At 43.9% G+C, this 22,970-nt stretch overlaps 1 protein-coding gene across 3 annotated transcripts in view; it reads right to left on the reverse strand.

The window, feature by feature from the left end:
* Positions 1 to 22,970, reverse strand: part of HELB (DNA helicase B) — a 47,526-nt gene that overhangs the window by 1,680 nt on the left and 22,876 nt on the right. The window contains exons 7-14 of one of the 3 annotated variants that reach the window (XM_036299264.1): positions 21,719 to 21,873; positions 16,095 to 16,176; positions 15,421 to 15,480; positions 14,059 to 14,269; positions 12,985 to 13,128; positions 5,730 to 6,212; positions 5,066 to 5,149; positions 3,570 to 4,873 (exon numbers count right to left, since the gene is read on the reverse strand). In XM_036299264.1, the coding sequence (XP_036155157.1) occupies positions 4,751 to 4,873; positions 5,066 to 5,149; positions 5,730 to 6,212; positions 12,985 to 13,128; positions 14,059 to 14,269; positions 15,421 to 15,480; positions 16,095 to 16,176; positions 21,719 to 21,873 (1,342 nt within the window). In that variant the 3' untranslated portion in view covers positions 3,570 to 4,750. Of the gene's footprint in view, positions 1 to 3,569; positions 4,874 to 5,065; positions 5,150 to 5,729; positions 6,213 to 12,984; positions 13,129 to 14,058; positions 14,270 to 15,420; positions 15,481 to 16,094; positions 16,177 to 21,718; positions 21,874 to 22,970 lie in introns of those variants that run through there. The other 2 variants (XM_036299265.1, XM_036299266.1) reach the window with 2 other exon arrangements.

Genomic DNA, 22,970 nt, shown 5'->3' on the forward strand with positions numbered 1-22,970 from the left:
CTGCCATTCCACTGGCACCTTCTTGGTACAGTCAGTGATCCCCAAGCTAAAGTCAATGGCCCAGTGTGGTCACAGGCACGCTCATTCTGTGTTAACTTGGCCAGGCCATGGTACCTAGATATTTACTTTGTCAAATGTATTTCTAGGTGTTTCTGTGAAGGTAATTTTTAGGTGAGATTAACATCTAAATCAGTAGACTGTGAGTAAAGTAGATTGCCCTCCATGACTAGATGGGCCTTCAATCAACTGAAGGCCTTGACAGAGAAAACACTGGCCTCTCCCCAGCTGCCAACAAGCCTTCTCTGGGCTCCTGGTCTACCTTGTAGATTTTGAACTTGCCAGCCTCTACAATGGCATGAGCCAATTCCTTAAAATAAATCCAGATAGATATATAGACAGACAGATAGAGACATATCTATTGGCTCTCTTTCTCTAGAGAATCCTAATACAAGGACTACCTTTTTTTCAGGAATTATGTGATTATGTCTTTCCTAGATTTTTAAATTTAAAATGTCATTTTCCTTCAAAAAATCTGGAAATCGCTGTTTTATGTGATAAATTTGAGAATGTTTGCACACATGTTTTCATTTAAAGGGAGATTTCTATCTCCCCCCCCCCCCTTTTTCTTGGTGGGGGGAAGCTAGACAAAGAAAAAAATCAGGTTAACATTTCCTTTTAGGATGTTTTCCAAAAGCCAAAGCTATGAGTCCATGGAAAAGCACACGCTGCCACCTCAGAGGGCCCGGCATCGGCATCTGTAGGAATCACATGCTGGTGGGCTCCCGTGCAGCAGTATGAGTGCAAAGCAAGGGGGTGGCAGCCCTTGGCACTGCATCCGACCCGTTACACATCTCAGTGCACCGAAAAGCCTACAGTCATGAAAACCCAGAGGTTCCTAATTCACCAGCCCTGAAGCTTTCAATCCTAGTCCACGTTTCCAGGGATTCTTGTCAATGCCACATGCTTACGGCAAACCCTGTAAGGAATCCACAGCTGGAGCGCGTGGCTGCGCGGCTGCCCTCCTGCCGCGGCATCAGCCGGCACTGGGCCGTCACTCTGCTCACAGGTCTTCTGCGATGCCGGCCTCAGCCGGAGGCAGCTCCGAGCTGAAGAGGGATCGCGCTGCCACCTTCCCCGGCACCCCCACAGAAACCACAGCCATGCACCATGTTCCTGCTGAGAAATACATCGCCAGGCACTTTCAGAAAAAGATCCTTTCCCTGGAGCTGCCTCGCTTTCTGCTCCGGTCAGAGCCTTCCTTACCCCATGGTCTTGCTAAGAGTTAACACACTTCATTTCAGAAAAAGAGATGCTTTGCTGAGATGGAAAGTCCACATCCCATGGAGTACAGGCAGAAGCTGAGAGTCAGCAGTGGGCCTGCTGCTACTAAGAAGAAAAACAAGAAACTTTTCCTCCCCACTATGTCCAACTGCATCACTTTCCCCACGAGACCTGTCCCTCAGCCTCTGTGCCCAGTCCTGACGGACGGTACCTGGACCCATCTGGACGCCCAAGCCAGAAGCCTGGAGTCACCTTCAGGACTGACCCCCTTATGTAAGTAACTGACCAGTAAGTCCCATCGACTGTACCCCTCAGTGTCTCTTCTCCACCCCAGCTGCCACCACCTGACTTAGGGTGTAATCATTTTGTACAAGCTACTCAAAGCATCTTTTTGCTGGGAACTCAGCCCCTAGCCTCTGCCTAACCATCATCTACTAAACTCCAGTCAGAGTCACCTCCATAAATGTCAATCCACAGATTTCCAACGCTCCGGGCTCTCCATGGCTGCAGCGGATGTACTCTCTGTAGAGGAGCCCTCTCCCCCTCCCAGTGTCCTCAGCTCAGCCCGCCCTGCCCTACATGCCCTGCTCCAGCCACTGTTCTAGACTGGCGTTGCCTAATGTGCCAGTCCTTCCCAACTGGACCCTCTGCCGGGCACACGCCCAGTGAACTGCTTAACTGTTGTGTACCCTTGTGGGGTCTGTGGACGTTTCTCCCCAGAACTTGGCCTAGGAGAGGTGGGTTCTGTGGGCACTTGCTCCCCTGGGCTCCCACAGTGGCCCGCTCCACCCCGGCTTTACGGCTCAGCCCTGGGCGCCTGAGCCTCGCCCCAGCAAGTCTGCTGCTGGCACAGAAAGCAACTTACCCACCCAGATAATTCATAATCCACCTTTTTTTTTTTTTCCCCACAAAATGCTATTATCCAAATTGGATCATCTGATTCATAAAACTATGGGACTGGGTTATTTCTAAAAACAAAAATAGGTCCCAGTAGACATTTGCTTCCCTTATAATACACATTCAAAAGGGTCTTTTCTTGCCTCTGAAAGGGATTCTCAAAGGAACTCGCACAGCGGGGGCTACAGAACACGTAGGACTTGAGCACATGAAAGAACCAGACTCTGAGGGCCCGGTTTATTTAAAGGTCGGAATGCCACATACTCACAACTCCTCGTACAACCACCAAGTACTTCTGAGCTATTCCCGTGGGATCGGCATGCTGCCCTCAATAAGTCAAACTGGCTGCACGTGCTGTACACAGGAGAGCGTGCTGGTTCGGAGAAAGGGCAGGTTTCATGAACAAAACAGAAACTGAGCTCAATTCCACTATGAAGAGAGGCAGAGGTCATCAGCTGAGAACACCGCCCTCCACTCTACCCAGCAACACACCGCGCCCGCTCCACCCGGCTGCAGTGGAAGAAGCGTCCCTGTCCCCGACTGCATCTAAAGGCAACACCTAGCACACTCGTGATTTTTCCCATCTGACCCACCTCCGGACACCATTCCTGCAATTGCCCGTCTCTGAATCATGAATTCCTTGTTCTCCATTGGACCGTGCCAGCAACACCCTAGGATGCCTTGATGCGCCCTCCAAAATAAAGACGTGCTCCCCGACCACAGGGCGTCCACCCAGACACAACCCTCTCTCTGCTGCACAGCCCTCTCTCCTCAGAAACGCTGCCCCACGGCTTCCCCCACGCGCCCACCTCCTAGTCCCTCCCACCACCCCGCTTTTCCTTCTCCCTCCCTCATACCTTTCCAGGCCCCTTGCTAGTTCTTCCTCCTCTGCCAGACCTGTCTGTGGTCTCTCCTGAAATTAACTCTCCTAGTCCTTTAAGTACCACTTCATGCAAATGACTCCCACATGGACACTGCCCACCCCAATCCACCCTGAGGCCCTAACTCCCCCACCCACCACTGCGCACCCCAATCCTCTTTGAGGTCCTAACTCCCCCACCACCCACCACTGCGCACCCCAATCCACCCTGAGGCCCTAACTCCCCACCACCACTGCCCACCCCAATCCACCCTGAGGCCCTAACTCCCCCACCCACCACTGCACATCCCAATCCTCTTTGAGGTCCTAACTCTCCCACCACCCACCACTGCGCACCTCAATCCACCCTGAGGCCCTAACTCCCCACCACCACTGCACACCCCAATCCACCCTGAGGCCCTAACTCCCCCACCCACCACTGCGCATCCCAATCCTCTTTGAGGTCCTAACTCCCCCACCACCCACCACTGCGCACCCCAATCCACCCTGAGGCCCTAACCCTCCCCCCACCACCACCACCACTGGCTTCCTCAGTGAGTCCACCTTACCCGGCTCTTTTCAAGGCCTTGCCATCCCAGGAAGCGGCCCTGCCACTCACCAAGTTCCTTCAACCAGAAACCCAGAAACCAGCCTGGATAACGTTTTGTTTTACCCCCTCACATCTAGTCAGCAGGTCATGTTGACTCCATCTGCAGAATGCATCCAGCATCTCTCCGCTTCTCATCACCTCCCCGCTCCTCCCTACACCTTCCCTACGACAGCCTTCTGACTGGCCTCCCTGCTCCCACCGCACTTTCCACAGTTCACTCTCCACAGCAACACACGGGCTGACTGTAAGCACACAGAGGGTCACCCCTGTGCTAAAGCTCCAGCGCATCCCCACCTCCCTACCACGGCCCCGCCATCTCTCCAGCATCGCCACCTACACACCCTCTTCCTCACCCACTGGCACATCAGCCGCTTCCCTTCCAACAAGGCCGTTCCCTCTTCAGGCTTTGCCTCTTCTGTATCCTCCACCTGGAGGCACTTCTCTGAGCCTTACGGGGCTGTTGGTTGGTCAGCTCACATGTGCTCTCCTCAGTAAGGCCTTACCTGACTCCCGTGGCAAAGTAGCACCTCCTGCCGCCCTCCTCCGCCCCGGCTCCCACCATTCCCTACCTCATTACCTTTCTTTTCATCATAGAATCTTTCTTGACCTGAACTTTTTATTTCTCTTGTATTTTCTGCCTATGACCCTCTGGTAGACTATAATGTCAACAAAGTCAGAGAGGGGGCTGTTTTACGCCCTCCACATTTAGGTCAGCGACCAGAAGAGGATCCAAACTTCCATCAAATGCTAAATAAACGAGGGCAGGCAGAGAGAATAAGGCATCCAAACCAAGTCGCACAGCAAAAGCCAAAAGGAAGAAATGAGAGTAAGTTCGGTTCATTTCAGTGAATGAGGACTAGCTGGACTAACGCAGGAATAGAGCAGTGGGAAATAAAATGATGCCGAGAGCTGGAGTCAAACTGTGCAAGGTTTCAAATGCCAAGCTAGACAGTCTGGAACTTCAGTTGAAGGCTTTTAACACAGGAAAGAGCTGAGCACTTAAGGGGGTGAATTTGGTAACGAGGTGCAGAGTGTTCTAGGAGGATGGGAGTGAGGGGGGAAGGCAGCGGGTCAGCAATCATCCAAAAAAATGAAGTAAGGCTCTAAAATTGCCCAGACTTCATAGAATGAAAGAAATTCCTGAGAGCTACATTCTGCAATAAATCTATCAGCTGGAGGCAGAGGGCGAAGGCAAGGTGAGTCCGGCTTGTGTAATAGGGAGAATGCTGTTTGAAGTGGAGAAAGTAGAAAAAAAGAGTCAGATGCTGGGCCGTGGTCCCAGAAAGTCAATCCCAGGAACAAAGGTGCAGCCTGGGGAGCCGGGTTGTCCATCCTCTTCAGTGTGAAGAGCATTCGGGGAAGCACAGCCTTTGTCCCCACCCGAGGCCAGCAGTGCGAGAGTGGGGACTGTCACTTACCACTGAGTCCCCCACACCGGGAATGCAGTGGACAGTTGAGACTACTGGTTGACACATCATCAGTGCAAAGGTGACAGCTGAAACCTAGAGAGTGGAAAGGGTCCTCAAAGGGAAGAAGAACTGAGCCCGGAGAGGTGTGCCCATCAGAGGGAGGGAAGATAAGACACAAGAGGGGGAGCGAAGAGGTGAGGGGGTGATGAGACAGAGGTGGGGGAGGTGTGAGATCAGGCACCACTGAAACTGCGGCAGCGTGTGAAACTACTAGAAATGTCAGGGAAACAGTCAAGAACAAGACCTAGGGACAGGCCTCTCGGGTTGACAGGTGACTGGAACCAGCCGCTTCCATGGAGCTGTGAGGAGACAAGCGAGACTAGGCCTACAACAGGGAGGGGAGGGTGAGAAGGATCTGCAGAAAGAAGGTGCAGCAGACACAGCAGCCTCTCCTGCAAGCCCATCGCCGAGGCCGCCTGGCATGCCAGCCTCGTGCGGAGGGAGAAACCCCAGGACCAGCGGGGCAGCAGAGAGGACGTAACAGACGCGAGAAAACGCTGTTTCAGTCCTACAGCCAACGCCACACGGACAGAAACGCAGGCGCCCCGGCAACATCAGCAACCGCGGGAGCGGCATTTAGGTAAAGCCAAGCGCGTGAGAACATCACTCCTACCATGCGGACTTTGCTGGGACTTTCACCAGCCATGGCACAGGTTCTTTTGGACCCTCGCGGTTGGGATGGATCTCCGCCTGCATTCACTTCACCAGGGAAAGGTCCTCTCCAGCCGACAGGGCAGGCGAATGCCTCGAACGCAGCCGCAGAGGCCTGGCCATCACCGGTCGCCGAGTCAGCGGCGGCTGCAGGGAACGGGGATGCTGGCGGCGGTGTGCTGGCGCCTCTGCTGTCCTCGGGGCCCTTGGACGGGGACGCACCCTCCGGCGGAGACGCAGGGCTTGAGGAGAGCTGGTCTTGCAGAAAATGTTTTAAACGAGTTTTTCTGCGGACGTTGTTCCTGGAAATGGCGCTCCGGAGATGAGCCTCTTCTGCAATGACGTACACTCTGCTGCGGCCGCGGGTCACCGCCGTGTACACGTGCTGCCAGTCCTGGCGGCCCGCCTTGCCCACCGCGTAGACGACGGTCTGCTCCTCGGACCCCTGACAGGGAAGAACGCACCGGGGACTTAGTACTGCGCACAGGCTCGTGTCTTCAGCCCCCAGAGGCAGAGGAGACAAGTGCGCCCAGCACCGACTACCTGCCGGGCTGTTCATAGGGATGGGGCCCAGCCCCCCCATTCCCCAAGCACTTGCGTTTTCGGATTATGCTGCGAACTTTAGGTCTCACGGATCCACAGCTGGCTTGTAGAAACCCAGAAATAAACTTTAAAGTCTGTGTGCAGCGCCAAATAATGGAATAATTTAAAATGATTGCCCTGACTGGTTTGGCTCAGTGGATAGAGCGTCGACCTGCGGACTGAAGGGTCCCAGGTTCGATTCTGGTCAAGGGCATGTACCTGGGTTGCGGGCACATCCCCAGTGGGGAGTGTGCAGGAGGCAGCTGATCGATGTTTCTCTCTCATCAATGTTTCTAACTCTCTATCCCTCTCCCTTCCTCTCTGTAAAAAAATCAATAAAAAATATATTTAAAATAAAATAAAATAAAATAAAATGGTTGTATGAGCTTGTGTATAAATGTATTATCCCACTCTTACTTTATATTACAAAAGACAGACATCTTAAAAATCCAGTAGTCGAATATATATACTATATTTACTTATATATATTTATATCAAGTATCTACATATAGATACATGATATACTACATTGCAAACATCAGATACTTTAAAAATATAACTTTAAAAATTGACTATATATATGATTACAACTATGTAACACAAAATAAAATTACTCTGATCCAAAAAAGTACCTATAAAATAAACATAAATATGTGACAAAACAAAATAAATCACAAAAAAGGAAGGCAATTCTATCAAAATTATAACTAGACTGTCTCCAAAATGAAAGGCCTATGGATCATTTTTTTGTCCTACTTTTCTGTATTTTCCCATTGTTGAACCATTCATTACTTTTTTCAAGATAAACAAAAGTTTAGCAAGCCAAGAATGGTACAGGCAAGAAAAATGCCGGATGTCACCATTAACTGAGAAAAGCATCGTTTTGTAGCTATTCTTAGCCCCTATATTTTCTGTGCCAACATGAACTAAGAAGTGGTTTGAACCATTATCTCCCCTAATGTTCCCACATTCCCCTGCCAAAAGAAGAATTGTGGGGAGACAAATGACTAGATGGGCACATGGAAAATACAGATCTGCAGTTAAAACAAAAAACAACCTTCTGCACAGAAAGCACTTCTATCTCCGTAGACACCAGGAGTTTGAACTAACTCTTCAGATGATAAAAGTCTGACAAATGCTACCTTCCAGTGCTGCTCGGTCTCAGAAACTGTCTTAAATGATACTTGATTAGAGAAATGCTAAATACATTCAACAGATACACAGCACCACTGCTCCTCTGGACTTTACACTGTGTATTCCCAAACAGGTAAATGTCTACCTAAACTGAGCTGAGTTCTTACTCATCATTTAAGTAACATGAGAAAAATCCCAAAGCCTCAATCAGTTTCCCTGGACTCACACTTGCTACATTCCGCTGCCCTCAAGGCAGCTACAGTGATACTTGTAAAATGCAAATTCAATCAACAGAGACTCTGCTTAAAACGCATTAATGACTCTTTTTATTTTGTAAGGGATCCCACTGTACGGGAGAACATACCTGCCAATGATCCATCTGATAAGGGGTTAGTTTCCAAAATACATAAAGAGCTCACACAACTTAACAAAAAAAAGACAAACGATCCAATTAAAAAATGGGCAAAGGACCTAAAAAGACACTTCTTCAAAGTGGACATACAGAGGGCCAAGAGACATATGAAAACATGCTCAAAGTCACTGACCATCAGAGAGATGCAAATTAAAATGACAATGAGGAATCTCCTCACACCTGCCAGAATGGCTACCATCAACGAATCAGCAAATGACAAGTGCTGGCAAGGTTGTAGAGAAAAGGGAACCCTAGTATACTGCTGGTGGGAATGCAGATTTGTATAGCCACTATGGAAAAAGGTATGGAGTTTCCTCAAAAAATTAAATATGGAACTGCCATTTGACCCAGTGATCCCACTTCTAGAAATATATCCTAGGAAACCCAAAACACCAATCAGAAAGAATGTATACACCCCTATGTTCAGAGAAGCGCTATTTACAATAGCTAAAATCTGGAAACAGCCCAAGTGTCCATTGGTAGATGAGTGGATAAAAAAGCTGTGGTACATTTACACCATGGAATACTATGCAGCAGTAAAAAAGAGGGACCTCTTACCCTTTGATACAGCATGGAGGAACCTGGAGAGTATTATGCTAAGTGAAATAAGTCAGTCAGAGAAAGACAAGTAACACATCATCTCATTTACATGTGAAATCTAATGACAAAATAAACTGACAAACAAAATAGATCCAGAGATATGGAAACATGGAACAGACTGTCGAATCTCAGAGGAAAGGGGGAGGTAAGGGGGGGGGGGGCGGAGATTAACCAAAGAACTTATATGCATACTAGAGGCCCAATGCACGAAATTCATGCAAGGGGCTTGGCCCTAGCAGCCCCGGCCCAAGGCAACCGCGGCAGCTGCCTCAGCCCTCACAGCTTCGTCTGGAATCCGGAAGGATGTCCCGTCTAATTAGCATATTACACTTTTATTATTATAGATATGCATAACCCATAAGGCACAGACAATAGTGTGGTGAAGGCCTGAGAAAGTGGGAAGGGGTGAGAGGAGGGTCAATGGGGGAAAAAGGGGAACATCTGTAATACTTTCTATTTTTTTTTAATATGTTTTTATTGATTTCAGAGAGAAAGGGAGAGGGGGAGAGAGATAGAAACATCAATGATGAGAGAGAATCATCGATCGGCTGCCTCCTGCACGGGGATCGAGCCCACAACCTGGGCATGTGCCCTTGACCGGAATCGAACCTAGGACCCTTCAGTCCTCAGGCCAACGCTCTATCCACTGAGCCAAACCAGCTAGGGCCATCTGTAATACTTTCAACGAAGATAAATTAAAAAAAAAAAAATAATGGCTTCCAGGATCTCAAAGTCTCTCCTTAATATGGCTCATATGGCCCTTCAAGAGCCAGCCTCGGCCCTGCTCCCCTCCCTCCTTTCCCCTTTCCATTCCCATGAGCCATGCTGCCTCTAGCGCAAGGAAACGCTCCGTGTTTCTGCCAGTGCATTCAGCCCATTGGGCTCACTTCCTGCCCCGTCCCTATACTTTCCAGCACACTATACTTCCTCTACCACAGAATTCTTAGCCTGGGAGATACCTTCGTAACTGTATTCCTCAGTGGACTGTGAGCTCTGTGAAGGTGGGACCACTTCTATTCTGCTCACTGTTCTTTATTCTGTGTCTCACTGAGTGAATGATGATAAAAATTACAACATCTTGCCAAAGGTGGGCTCAGAAGGCAGGACAAGGACTCCTAGCTTTTCTTCAATCACCTGCTATAAGCCACATGTCCATTTCTTTAAATCTTCTTTCAATTATTAACACTATTATTAACTTCTTAGGGAGGCACGCTTTGTACATTTACTTTTAATTATATACATATCTATTCTCTAAATTTGTTCTAAAACTTACAACTTGTATGAATCGACACAAACCATTAATATTTAAACCTTCATTATTTTATAGACTGAGAATCTGAAAGTCTATATGGACTTTAGCATTGGGTCCAAAAACCTTTTTCTGTAAAGGGTCAAAAAATAAATATTTAGGCTTTGTAGATAGATGGTTTCTATGGCAGCTACTCAATTCTTCCTGTATAGTCCAAAAGCGGTCACAGCCAACATATAAATTAATGTGACTGTTCCCGTGAAACTTTAGTTACAAAAACAGGTGGAGAGCCAGATCTGGCTACTCTACTGACTAATACACAGTCCCAGAAGGCCCGTGGATGTGACCTATCCTTCTAACCCCCTCCCCCTCATTACTTCTCTGACCTCATCTCCTGTCACGCCCACACTGGCCTCCTGTCTGTTCCAACTCTTCAAATATGCCAGACAGGCTCCCACCTAAGGACCTTGACCTTGGCTCTTCCCTCCACCTAGAATGTTCTCCCAGATACCCACATGGTTAACTTCTTTACCTCTTTCAAGTCTATACTCCAATGCCACCTTCTCAATGAGGCCTATGACCACCTAATTTAAAATTACAACTGCAGCCGGGCCAGAGTGGCTCAGTTGGTGGACCACTGTCCTATGCACTGTGAGATTGCTGGATTGATTCATGGTTAGGGCTCATACCCAGGTTGCAGGTTCAATCCCTGGTCAGCGCACACAGGGAAGGCAACTAATCAAAGTTTTCTCTCCCACACTGATTTTCTTTTTTTCTCTTTCTCCCCCACTCCCTCCCTCTCTACTTCTAAGCATGTCCTCAGGTGAGGAAAAAATAATAATAATAAAATAAAATTACAACTGCACCCCACCCCTTTTCCATAGCATCTACCACCTTCTAACATAATATGTAGTTTACTTTATCTCAGAAAATACAGCAAAATGATAATGAGATGGAAAATAAAAGGGATTGATAAGAAACTGAGATAACCACTTCTGGAGGTCCAACATAACTGAGGTTCTAGAACAGCGGTTCTCAACCCGTGGGTCGCAACCCCTCTGGGGGACGAACGACCCTTTCACAGGGGTTGCCTAAAACCATTGGAAAACACATATATAATTACATATTGTTTTTGTGATTAATCACTATGCTTTAATTATATTGGGGGTCACTGCAACATGAGGTCGCGGCATTAGGAAGGTTGAGAACCACTGTTCTAGAAAGACAAAACAGAGGAAACTCGGGACATGAGATCTTAATGAAATTATTCAAGAAAATGTCCTAGAACTGAATGATATGAGTTTTCAGAAGTATAGAGACCATGGAAGAAATTTCTCCAGGATCTCACAGCCACAAATACTGCACATCTTCAAAAATGGTTGTTGTTTTTATCCAATAGAAACAGTCAACTGACTGTTTCTCTCTTATTTGGGGGAATTTAAGGCCAAATCTGCCTTAAGTTAACATCTTAAATAATTTTGGTATTTGTCAAAAAGAAATTACTATTGGTGCAATGCTATTAACTAAACTCTATACTTCGTTTGGATTTCACCAGTTTTTTCGCTGTGCCTTCTTTCTGTCCCAGGATCTACTGCATTAGCAAGCAAATAGGTTGGTGTGTGTATAAGCATTCCAATCCACTCCTGGCAGGAATCCTTCACCATCCCTACCTTTATTTTCCACTTGATGTCATTTCTTTATCTTTTTTTAAACATCATGCTGAATTGTGGACATCTGTAGCTATTTCAAATTCTTTTTGAAACTGAGATGGGGTAAGTATGACACCATTCACTTAAAAAATAAAAATCCTACACTAATTAGTGTCTGCCTACTCGTAGAGGATATAGGCTGACCTAAATTTTTCTGCATAAAAATGGAAGCTGAGGAAACTTCATCATTAAAACAACATGCCAATCTCAGAGAGGGGAGCTCAAAACAATGAGATAAATAACAGAGCCACTAATAACTTATGAAAATTTAAGAGCATTAAAGTAGAGCTTAAAAGTAAGTTGCACTAACTGTAACGTGGTCCGAGGTTAGACTGGTGAAGAGTATATGGGAACTCTCTGTGCTATCTTCCCAACTCTTTCGTAAATCTAAAATTATTCCCAAATAAAAAGTAGTTCCCACCCTAAACGATTTGGCTCAGTGGATAGAGTGTCAGCCTGCGGACTGAAAGGTCCCAGGTTCGATTCCAGTCAAGGGCATGTACCTTGGTTGCAGGTACATCCCCAGTGGGAGGTGTGCAGGAGGCAGCTGATCAATGTTTCTAACTCTCTATCCCTCTCCCTTCCTCTCTATAAAAAATAAAAAAAGTAGTTCCCTCAGCCGGTGATGCTCTGTTAGTTGGGCGTCAGTGCATGCTATAAGAGGTCACGGGTTCCGGGCACATGCCCAGGTTGTGGGCTTGATCTCCAGTAGGGGTTGTGCAGGAGGCAGCTGATCAATGTTTCTCTCTCACTGAAGTTTCCATCTCTCTCTCCCTCTACCTTCCTCTCTCTGAAATCAGTAAAAACATTTTTCTTTTAAAGTGGTTGCCTCACAAGGGTGGAGAAAGGGGAAACATTTGTCAAAACTCATCCAACTTTATAATTATAATATGTATGCAAATTATACCCCAATAATAGTTGATTACATAAAAAAATAAGCAAGTCACAAAAATCTATAAGCATTAGAATACCATTTTGCACACCTTGGTGACACTATTTCTGTGTGAATGGGCAAATTCAGAGCAGAAGCAACTTCTGACAGGGGTAGGAAGGCATGGGACAAGGGTAGGAGAAGTGAGGCACTTGCTTAGGACATAAAATTTAAGAGGATGCCAAGAAACTCAGCAATCAAGATAAATATTGCAATATAATATCTTTAAAAAGCAAAATTTAAAGCAAAAAGATCCATGATGAACAAAATATCAAAATTTTAAATAAAGACAAGATCAATAACAGTGGAGATGGACGCAAGAGGCAAACTCAGTCCTGCTGGTCCTGACCCTCTACCCCTGGTGGGAAGGGAAGGCCTGAGGATGAGGCTTTAGCTAGCATGTCTTAGCTCCTCAGAAAGACAACTCTGAAGAAAAAAAGAGTAGAAAGTTTACATTTGTGTATAGCATTTTCTGTGCTTTTGTACATTTTGTTTCCTAATTTAAAAAAATAAAAGCAATAAAAATTAGGAAGAAAATAATACAAGGAATTCTATGGCTTGGCAAGCTATTTTAAACAGCTTCATAAATCTGATTCTTACCTGAAAAGTGTGAATGGTTCTTGCCCATGCATGTCTTATGCGACAAAATTTCATTAGTTTCTTAAAATCCACAGTTACTTCCAAACCAGCCATATTATCAATGGTCAAATATCTTCTCTTTCCAAAAGTTACATCAGTTATATCCTGTCATCAAAACAAAGAACTATTTTGTATGTGTTCAAATATGCACGCTGCAAAGATATTCTATGGTTGGATTGAATATCATATGCAAACACCTTATGAGTAAAATAGCATGTATATTCAGTATAATTTTAAGAATTTCAAAAGGCTTAAAACCAATGCTTGAGCAAAAACTAAATACACACACACACAAATATTTTAATAAACACAAATGGAAATTTTTGGTCCTTGAAACTTAGCTTTCTGGAAAAGTATATGTTGTCTTTCTTATTTTGAAGTCTAAACATTTTATTTCTTATACTAACTATATAAGTCTGCATATACTCTTTGCAAAACTACTTTTAAAGAATAAGCTTATTAGTTTAAGAGAGTGTTTCCACAATGAGAACAAATTCAAGGTGACTACTTTTATAGTTTCTATATTTAAGCAGCAACCAAGGAAATTATGCTTTGTAAAATATGTCATTTGTCCTTTGATTTTGTTACTCAAGCACTTCAAACTTATTAAAAATGTTTCTCACAAAGTCTTCTTGGAAATGTAAGAACCCAGCCAGAGTGGCTCAGTTGGTTGGGCATCATCCTGTGCACTGAAGGTTTGCCAGTTCAATTCCTGTTCAGGGCACATGCCTGGGTTGTGGGTTCCATACCTGGTTGGGGTACCTACAGAAGGCAACCCATCAAAGTTTTCCTCTCACATCGATGCTTCTCTCTCTTCTCTCCCCCTCCCCACCCCCCGTTCCTCCAAGCATGTCCTCAGATAAGGATTAATACACACACACACACTGTATATAGATATATAGATAGAAAGATATATGAAAGCCTTCATTTTATAAAGCCAGCATCATTTGGGATTCTGATTCAATCATAGAGCAATAAAAAGAAAAAATCTGCCTCTAATAGGTAAAAAGGTACAATTTTTCTATTATCACTTACCTGCCTTATGAAAAATATTTCTCCATTGCAGAGTCGAATACCACTTTCAAAGTCATGCTTATTTTTAGCAACACCATGAGGCATACCATCTTCTAGTTCATTACTTTTCTGACTGTTGAAGTTATTTTCAGGCAGTAAATCCGAGAGATATGCATTCCTGGTACAACAAATTTTATGGCCAACTCCAAATATAAGTCTATTCTTATGGTCTCTGGGTTAGAAAATGACAATATTAAGTTTGGAAAACCTTAATTTCATTTTGTTTAAGCATTAACTCCTACTCAGATCCAATCTGATGCTCAAAATAATTTCCGTATTTTCTTTACTCCACTTTTACTATCCAAAGTTCAACAAGGAATCAGACTCCCACAGGTGTGGCCTGATTACATAAACTTTATGCACCACCTCAAATTCAAGACCACTGTCCAGCCAAATTTTTGTTAGAAATCTTGGCATAAATGTTGATGTCTCTCTTTCCCTCTCTATTCAAAAAGTTACCAAATATCTTACTGATTCCACCTTTTAAATTCATCCTCTCTTCTGCAGTTACTCCTATCACTACCCTATTTCAGGTCTTACAACACTTATACATATTTCTATGATAATAATTGTAACATATTAAAATAATAGCAGCAAATTGAAAAAATGCTGGCAATATGCCAGTTACTGCAATAAGTGCTTTAGGCATATTATTTCATTTATCCTTACTACAGCTCTATGAGGAAATCCTGTGTAAGTACCCTCTTTCACATACCTGCCCAAGATCATAGTCACTGGAATCCAGAATACATGCCCCCAATCTCGTGCTTGTTAACCCTTTCGTAGGTTACCTAACGTGCTGTGTGTGTGTGTGTGTGTGTGTGTGTGTGTGTGTGTGTGTATTCCCTCAACTAACACATCTCTCAGTTTTCTGCACTTAATAAGTAGAAGGTATTGATAAATGTAACAGATATGAGTTAATTTTTCCTGTGTTCATAGAATGGCTTTTCTCCACTCATATTTCTCTGATCGATGCTCACTAAGGTGCTCTCTGCATGCAGCCTGCTGCTACAGTTCTTGGACACACTACGCACATATTAGAATGTGAAAAATTCTCCTGAATTCTCCAGGCTCATCTTGGAGAAGCTGGAGTTTGCCAACCTAGAAACCACAAAGAAAATTTGACTTGTTTACTACACTGGCTACCAAAAAGTCAATTCCTAGGGTATAATGATATTTAATTGAAGGGATCATCTTACTTCACAAATGAATAAAAAAACGTAATGTTTAAATATGTGGCTACAGTGATCAATGCCAAAACAAACAAAAGAACAGTGAGTCAAGGTAGGACCGTCCCCAAAGCCCCTGCTCTTCGGTGCTCACTTGTGCCGTAGGCCTGTGTAGTGCTTGCAACAGCAGTCGTTGATGACATCACAGTCTTGCCTGAAACACATGAAAATGCAAAGGTCACCTGAACCGTTTTGTGCTTGTTTCTGTTACCAACAATATGACATAATGGATTCTAATAAAAGTCTCCAGGACTTTCTCCAGGAAAAAGTACTTTGTAAATTTGATCTTAACATAAACCTTTGCCCCAGTCAGAGATCCTGTGAATTTCCAAACATAATATTTGGTAGAAAGAGCCCCGCTTAGAAAATGCCCTCTGCATGTCTAACAAAGAAATACCTGAAATCAGAGAGAGAATAAACAGTGATGAACTAGAAGCAACTCTCATTCTGCCCTGGCTGGTGTGGCTCAATTGGGTGGAGTATTCATCCCATACACAAAAAGGCTGAGGGTTTGATTCCCGGTCAGGGCACATACCTAGGTTGCCGGTTCAATCCCCAGTCAGAGTGCAGGTATGGGAGGCAACACATGAATGTTTCTCTCTCACATCAAGATTTTTGTCTTTCTCCCTCTCCCTTCCTCTCTCTCTAAAGCCAATAAAAACATGTCCTCGGAGAGGATTAAAAAAAAGAGAGAGACTCTCATTTACACAATATCTATATTAATAAGATTTAAAGGCTAAAGACATTAAAATATTGCAAATGTTTTACCTTCTAAATGCAATAAATTGTGATGTTTCTGCACTCTCTAGGTCCTTTTCTTTGAGTAAATTTTCAACAGCAGAATATAAATCTGACAATTCAAAAGAAAACAGTTAACATGGAAAAGCACCAAATTACAACACTGAAGAAACGAATTAAGAATTGCTTCTAAGGGGTGCAGGAAAACATCTCACCAAACAGAATACAAGTTCATCACAGGAACATCAACCTCATTCCCTGCATCAGCCAGAGCAACAGAAGAGAGTGGAGACAGGGTTCCAGACACCCTGTCCTCAACAGAGAGGCCAGCCATAGCCAGCTCCTAGTTCGTAATAAAATAACTGTGTATTCATTGATGATTTGTGAATGCTAAATTTAAAATGTGAACAAGAGGCCCGGCCGGTGTGGCTCATGGCTGAGCATCAACCCATGAACCACGAGGTCACGGTTTGATTCTCAGTCACAGCACATGCCAGTGTTGTGGGCTCGATCCCCAGTAGGGGGCATGTGGGAGGCAGCCAAGTGATGATTCTCTCATCATGGATGTTTCTGTCTCTCCCTCTCCCTTCCTCTCTCTGAAATTAATAAAACATATTTTAAATAAATAAATAAAATATGAACAAGAGGACAAAAATATGAAACAGAATTACTAATGCAAGACTTCTTTCTGTTTTAAGCTCTGGTAGTACTAGTGGTAGTGAGTTAAAATTTGAGAACAGCTCTGCGTATTACATTTAAATTTCATCTTCATAACATTCATATAAGTAAGGCACATATTATGTCCAAGGCTGATATTTAGTGAATACATACCAGCATAAAATCTATATATATAGAAGGCTAAGCGTCCATCCATCTGACTGGTAGCTATGACACGCACTGACCACCAGGAGGCAGATGCGTCCCCTGACACAGGAGCTGCCATGACGTGCACTGGCCATTTAAAAATAAACGGCACCACAGACCTGGCACCGACAAACTAACACTTGGCTTCCCCCAAGTGGGACACGGGCCCCACCACCACCCTGGAGCGACACCTCACCAAATCGCAGCCAATGCTGCCAAGACCCCACGGTGCAAAATGTGGCCCACAGCCCAGCCCAGCCCAGAAACAGTGGCTGTGGGTGCTGGGTAATGATGTCACATAGCAATGCCCAGCTTCCTCTCCCTAGCGACTAGCACCCTTAGAGTTTCTTCAGCCCAGGAAACAGACTTGCTTTATAACCAGGTGCAAACATTTTACAGTTTAACCAGATGTTTGTGAAGCGTTTTTCCATGCCTCATCTCATTTGATCCTCACAGAAGTCCTGGAGTAGATAGATAGGAGACTTGGTAGAATCCTATTTTCTTTTCATTAGCAAGACGTGAATAGCAATATTAAAATACTAGAGGCCTGGTGCACAAAATTTGTGCACAGAGGGGGTGTCCCTCAGCCCGGCCTGCACCCTCTCCAATCCGGGACCCCTTGGGGGATGTCCGACTGCCGGTTTAGGCCCTGGGATCGGGCCTAAACCAGCAATCGGACATCCCTCTCACAATCCAGGACCACTGGCTCCTAACCACTCAACTGCCTGCCTGCCTAATGCCCCCAACAGCCCTCCCCTGCCAGCCTGGTTGCTAACTGCTCTCCCCTGCCAGCCTGGTCGCCCCTAATTGCCCGCCCCTGCTGGCCTGGTCGCCCCCAACTGCCCTCCCCTGACAGCCTGATCATCCCCAACCCCTGCCAGCCTGATCACCCCTAACTGCCTCTGCCTCAGCCCTCACCACCATGGCTTTGTCCGGAAGGAAGTCAGACGTCCAGAAGATGGCCAGTCAACCCGGTCTAATTAGCATATTACCCTTTTATTAGTATAGATGGATTATATAAGATAGGATTGCTTAAATGGGGTGGAAAAGCCTTTTTCAGCAGGAGGAGATGCTCTTGCAGACAAAAATACATAATCCCTATATCTGGATTGATAGCCAGCCATATGCACGATACTGCCAAACCCGTTATTAAAAAATTGAACTGCTTTCTTATACCTTACACCAAACAGCTGTTGCCCTTAAAACCCCTCCTCGCCAAACCGGTTTGCTCAGTGGATGGAGCGTCGGCCTGTGGGCTGAAAGGCCCCAGGTTCAATTCCGGTCAAGGGCATGTACCTTGGTTGTGGGCACATCCCCAGTAGAGAGTGTGCAGGAGGCAGGTGATCGATGTTTCTCTCTCATCGATGCTTCTAACTCTCTATCCCTCTCCCTTCCTCTTGGTAAAAAAATCAATAAAATATATTTTTTTAAAAAAACCCTCCTCAGCCCCCACCTTAGGTTCTGCCTTTGCCGTTCACCCAGATTAGGTTCTGATTGGTACATTTCTATGCCAGTCAGCATCAAAAGCTCCGCCTCCGAGGCAGCCATTGGCTCCTCTGGGAAATCCAGAATGGCCTTGCCTTCATGTCAGTGCCAGCCCTTCAGTCACACCCCAGTCCGCTACTGGGTGTATCTCTGGCCACTCTGAGAAACAGCAACTCACATCTGTGCTGGTGGCAATTTTGAATTCTCATCCCTGACCTAACCTTCTTATAGTGCGAGCTCTGTGAAGGCAAGCATTTGTCTTGTTCATTCTTAGTTCACTCATAGACTTTACCTGTGTCTATGCTAGCACCACATGGTGACTGGTCAACCGGTCATTTCAGTCGTCATGGTCACTGCCTTTATACACACACACACACACACACACACACACACACACACACACACACATTTCTTCTAATTCATTTCCTTTCAATGTGCATAGATCCATGCACCGGGACACTAGTATTAAGATAAAATGGCTGGAAGACGGTTACTCTCAAACTCCATAATGCCCCATTCCCACTCCAAACAGGTCTTTCCTCCCCCAGCACTGCCACACCTCCCCATGATTCAGCAACTAAAAAATTAACCTGGCACGGCAGGGGCACCCATTCCCAGAGTGACTACCAGGGGTCCTCAAACTTTTTAAACAGGGGGCCAGTTCACTGTCCCTCAGACCGTTGGAGGGCCGGACTATAGTTAAAAAAAAACTATGAACAAATTCCTATGCACACTGCACATATCTTATTTTGAAGTAAAAAAACAAAACAGGGACAAATACAATATTTGTATTTGCATGTGGCCCGCGGGCCGTAGTTTGAGGACCCCTGGACTATACCCTACCAGCTAGTAATTAGTTCGACTATCACCACACTGATTACATCCTTGTTATGAATGTGAAACTGAGGCTTTTGGAAGCAAAGGTACTTTTCCAAATGGAAACTGGAGTCGGATCATTGACAGTGACAACATCCACTTACAACTTGTCCTTCCTCAGAGCACTAAGAAGCAGGCTTCCTCTAAGCTCTCTTAGCAATACTACAAAACACAAACATCTCTCATGAGAGAGAGAAGACATAACAATTTGAGTAAGAACACTTCAGCTGTATGCCTTTCCCTCAGCAGGTGAACCACAGGAGAATGAAGAAATCAGGTCTTGGGAGGCCCTGCTCCACAAAGACTAAATTAGCTGTGAGCTAACACTTCATTTTTCAGATGGAGGGAGGATGAGCACTAAAAAGTAGCCAATACTCAGCTCACCCCGGCCAACCCTGGTCTTCCAGAGCAGGAGTTGCCAAGGTCTCACAGAGTTCAGTTCTCTTCTACACATACAGGATCATGCTGCTTTGCTCCTCACTTATTTCACTCTCTCTACATCTCACAGATCAATATGCACATCGTATTTCATTGGTTCTACGATATGTGTTTGGCTCACATTTTATCACCTCATTCTAACCCAGCTATGAAGCCTGTCTTAGGTCTTTGTACTCTGCAATAATGGAAATAATTTACTCAACAACCTAATTAATTATTAATGAAAAAGCTCTGTATGCCTAAGGAGTATTTTTTCAATTCTCTTAAAGAGAAGACTAATTTTCCAGCTAAAGTTTGTAATAAAGATAGAAAAACAACATTAGTTAAGTTTTGCTACCATTCTGAAACAGACAATTTTTCAAAGTACATTTTCATTAATATAAAGAAGGGGTACCAAAAATAAACTAACCATATTTTAGGTAGATCTAAATGGAGTGGCAAAGAGGCCAAGTTACTTAACCATCTATGTCTCATTTTCTTCATCTGTACTAGTACCTATATTAACTAAGCTGTTGTGACAATAAATACTATCTATTCATTATTCATAATATATTTAATTTAAAAATATTACAAAACAGTGTGCAGCTTATAATCCAATTTATATAAAACTAAAATAAGTAGTATATGTTGTTTTTGGATATGATGTTTAAAAGGGTAAACACCAAGCCCTTACCATATATGTGACCTTTATGGGGTTGTCTTGAGGGAAAAGGCAAAAGGAAGATTACTGGGAAATATTAATTTTTACTTCAAGTACTTTGGTATCATTTGACTTTTTTAAGTTATAAATTATTTCTATAGTTAAAAAAAAAACCCAAAAGGCATTAATAGAAGATTATGTATTAAAAAGAAAACAGAATATTGTAACACATGGTGACACACACAAAGGAAGAAAGCCTTAAAGGTAAAGTTCTGTCACTTAATGTCACATACAAAGTGAAAGTAGCTAAGTAGGGAAAATATCCTTCAAGAACTGTGCCAACTATAATAAATCCTCAATAATAATCATTTAAATCTTCACTGATTCAACTTTGAAGAAGCCATTATACTACTACAAAAAGTTTTCTAAGTAAGTTTATAATAGAAATAAAGATCAAAAGGTTTAATCTATTTAAATAAGTTCATTTGGAATAACTTAATATCTATTATTCACCAAAAAAAACACACTAAAATTTTATGTAGTGCCTCAAAACTGATGAATGGCCTCAACCCTCACAACTGCTCCACAGGCCCTGTCTCTAGGATTCCCATTTTACAAACCATTAAGTGATGTGACATGGACCATATACATAAATAAGGGTGAAGATTTCCTATCCCATGCTCTTCCTCAACCCTGTCATAGTGTCCTCCTAATGCCCATAAATAGAAGTAATACTTGTCCATTTAATAAGAAATAGGACAGAAATATTAGGACTCAACTTGGCAACAGTCGACAGCCATTACTTTTGTTTCACAAATAAATCAAAATAACAAATGCATTTACTTTTACAACTGCTACAAAAGAAAAACTTCATTAAGACATGCCTTCTTGTGGGGTGGTGAGGGCCTGGGGCAGGGGGCGGGGGGTGGGGGCGCATGAAGGTGGGATAGAGGGGGTCAATGGGGCAATACTTTCAATAATAAAGATTAAAAAAAAAAAGACATGCCTTCTCTTGAATAACTTGTATTACTGGAGCTTTGTTTTCTTTTATTTTAAACTAATCATCTACATCCATTTATCCTCTCATCAAATATTTATTGAGCTCTTAGTATGTATGTGACAACAGCTAAAAGTCTAAAAATCTAAAATTCTAGGGTAATCTGCCTTTGCAGATTACAAAATTCTAGGGTAACCTGCTTTTGATGATTAATAAATTCCTTCCTTTTCAGTGCCTGATATTTTTTCGCCAGCAATACTTATCTTTACCATCAAATAACATTCTAACTAGTCCTTTAATAACTATATTACAATACTGAAACATGTAACCCTACATAACCCAGTTTATACTTACGAGAATGGTGATTACTTTTCGATGACTGAGAACTGCCATCCTCTTCTGGGAGTCTCACAAAAATAAACGTTTTATCTTGTATTGAGACAGGGATTGTTGGATCATCGGAGATACTCAGCTCCGCATCAAATTTTGGAAATTGGCGTTTTGAGATTCTTAAAAACAGGTAAAATGGTACACCAAGAACCTTAATATCCAAAAATGTACCTTTATATATAACCAGAGATAATGTCATTACAATAATCAATATTTGCTCATAGATATAGAGGGCAAACAGGCTACTCTCATATACGCATTATAAATAGTAAATGAATTTTTAAATAGAATTGGCAAGACCATAATGTTACATTTAGCAATCAGATCCCCATCCCTAGCAAATTAAAAGCATTAGAAAAAATTGTCAGGGAGTTTACTAAGCGCCATTCTGAGAACTTAATCTACGTTTCTCCAAAAGAACCACTCAAGGTAGGTACAGCCTCATTTCACATGTGAGCAACATGAGACTTAGTCAACTGCAGTGGGTTGCCCGGGCCACAGAGCTAGGAAGCAAGGGAGCTAGTCAGCCTCCTTGGGCCTATTTGGCTCCATATCCTTGTCTATTTGAATTACCTTGGACTCTGATCCTCACATTTACTCTTTCTTTTCCCCTTTCTTCTGTGTATATCATATATGAGTGGCCTCATTTTCCCAGTTGAACCAAGTATCCACATCTTCTCTTTCCTTCTATTCCGTCCCCATCCCTCTTTAGTTCTTCTATTTCCCAAGACTAGCAAATTCTATCAGAAAACAGAGAAAGGGGAAGGTGCCTTGACATCAGTCTCCCCTTGGTTATTTGGAGGATGACTGACTCCCTCATGACTGAACACCAGCCTGGCTACCAAAGGCAACGGTACCCAACTGTGTCATCTTCAACCCTGCCCAAGAGAGCTGGGAGGAGGAAAGCAGAGGGAAGAAGGCTGCCCTGCTGGAAATATCCCAGATTTAATTTCTGGGGGATTGAAAATCACCACGCATTTCCCATTTTGCTTCTGACCCAGGACATGTAATATATTTCTATCTCAATATATTTCTATCTGGTATCACTGGGATTATAGATATTTGATGATGATTACAAAGAAATGATGAAAGGAGCACAGCTCAGCCCAAATGGTATTAAAGGGGTTAATTAAAGGCATTCCTAAATTTCAGATAAAACTGAGTTGAAATCTAATGTGCTTCAGATTCCCCTAAGATTTTTAGACTTTAAAATGAC

This window comes from Myotis myotis, unplaced genomic scaffold (assembly GCF_014108235.1).
Source record: "Myotis myotis isolate mMyoMyo1 unplaced genomic scaffold, mMyoMyo1.p scaffold_m19_p_3, whole genome shotgun sequence".
Taxonomy (NCBI): Eukaryota; Metazoa; Chordata; class Mammalia; order Chiroptera; family Vespertilionidae; genus Myotis; species Myotis myotis.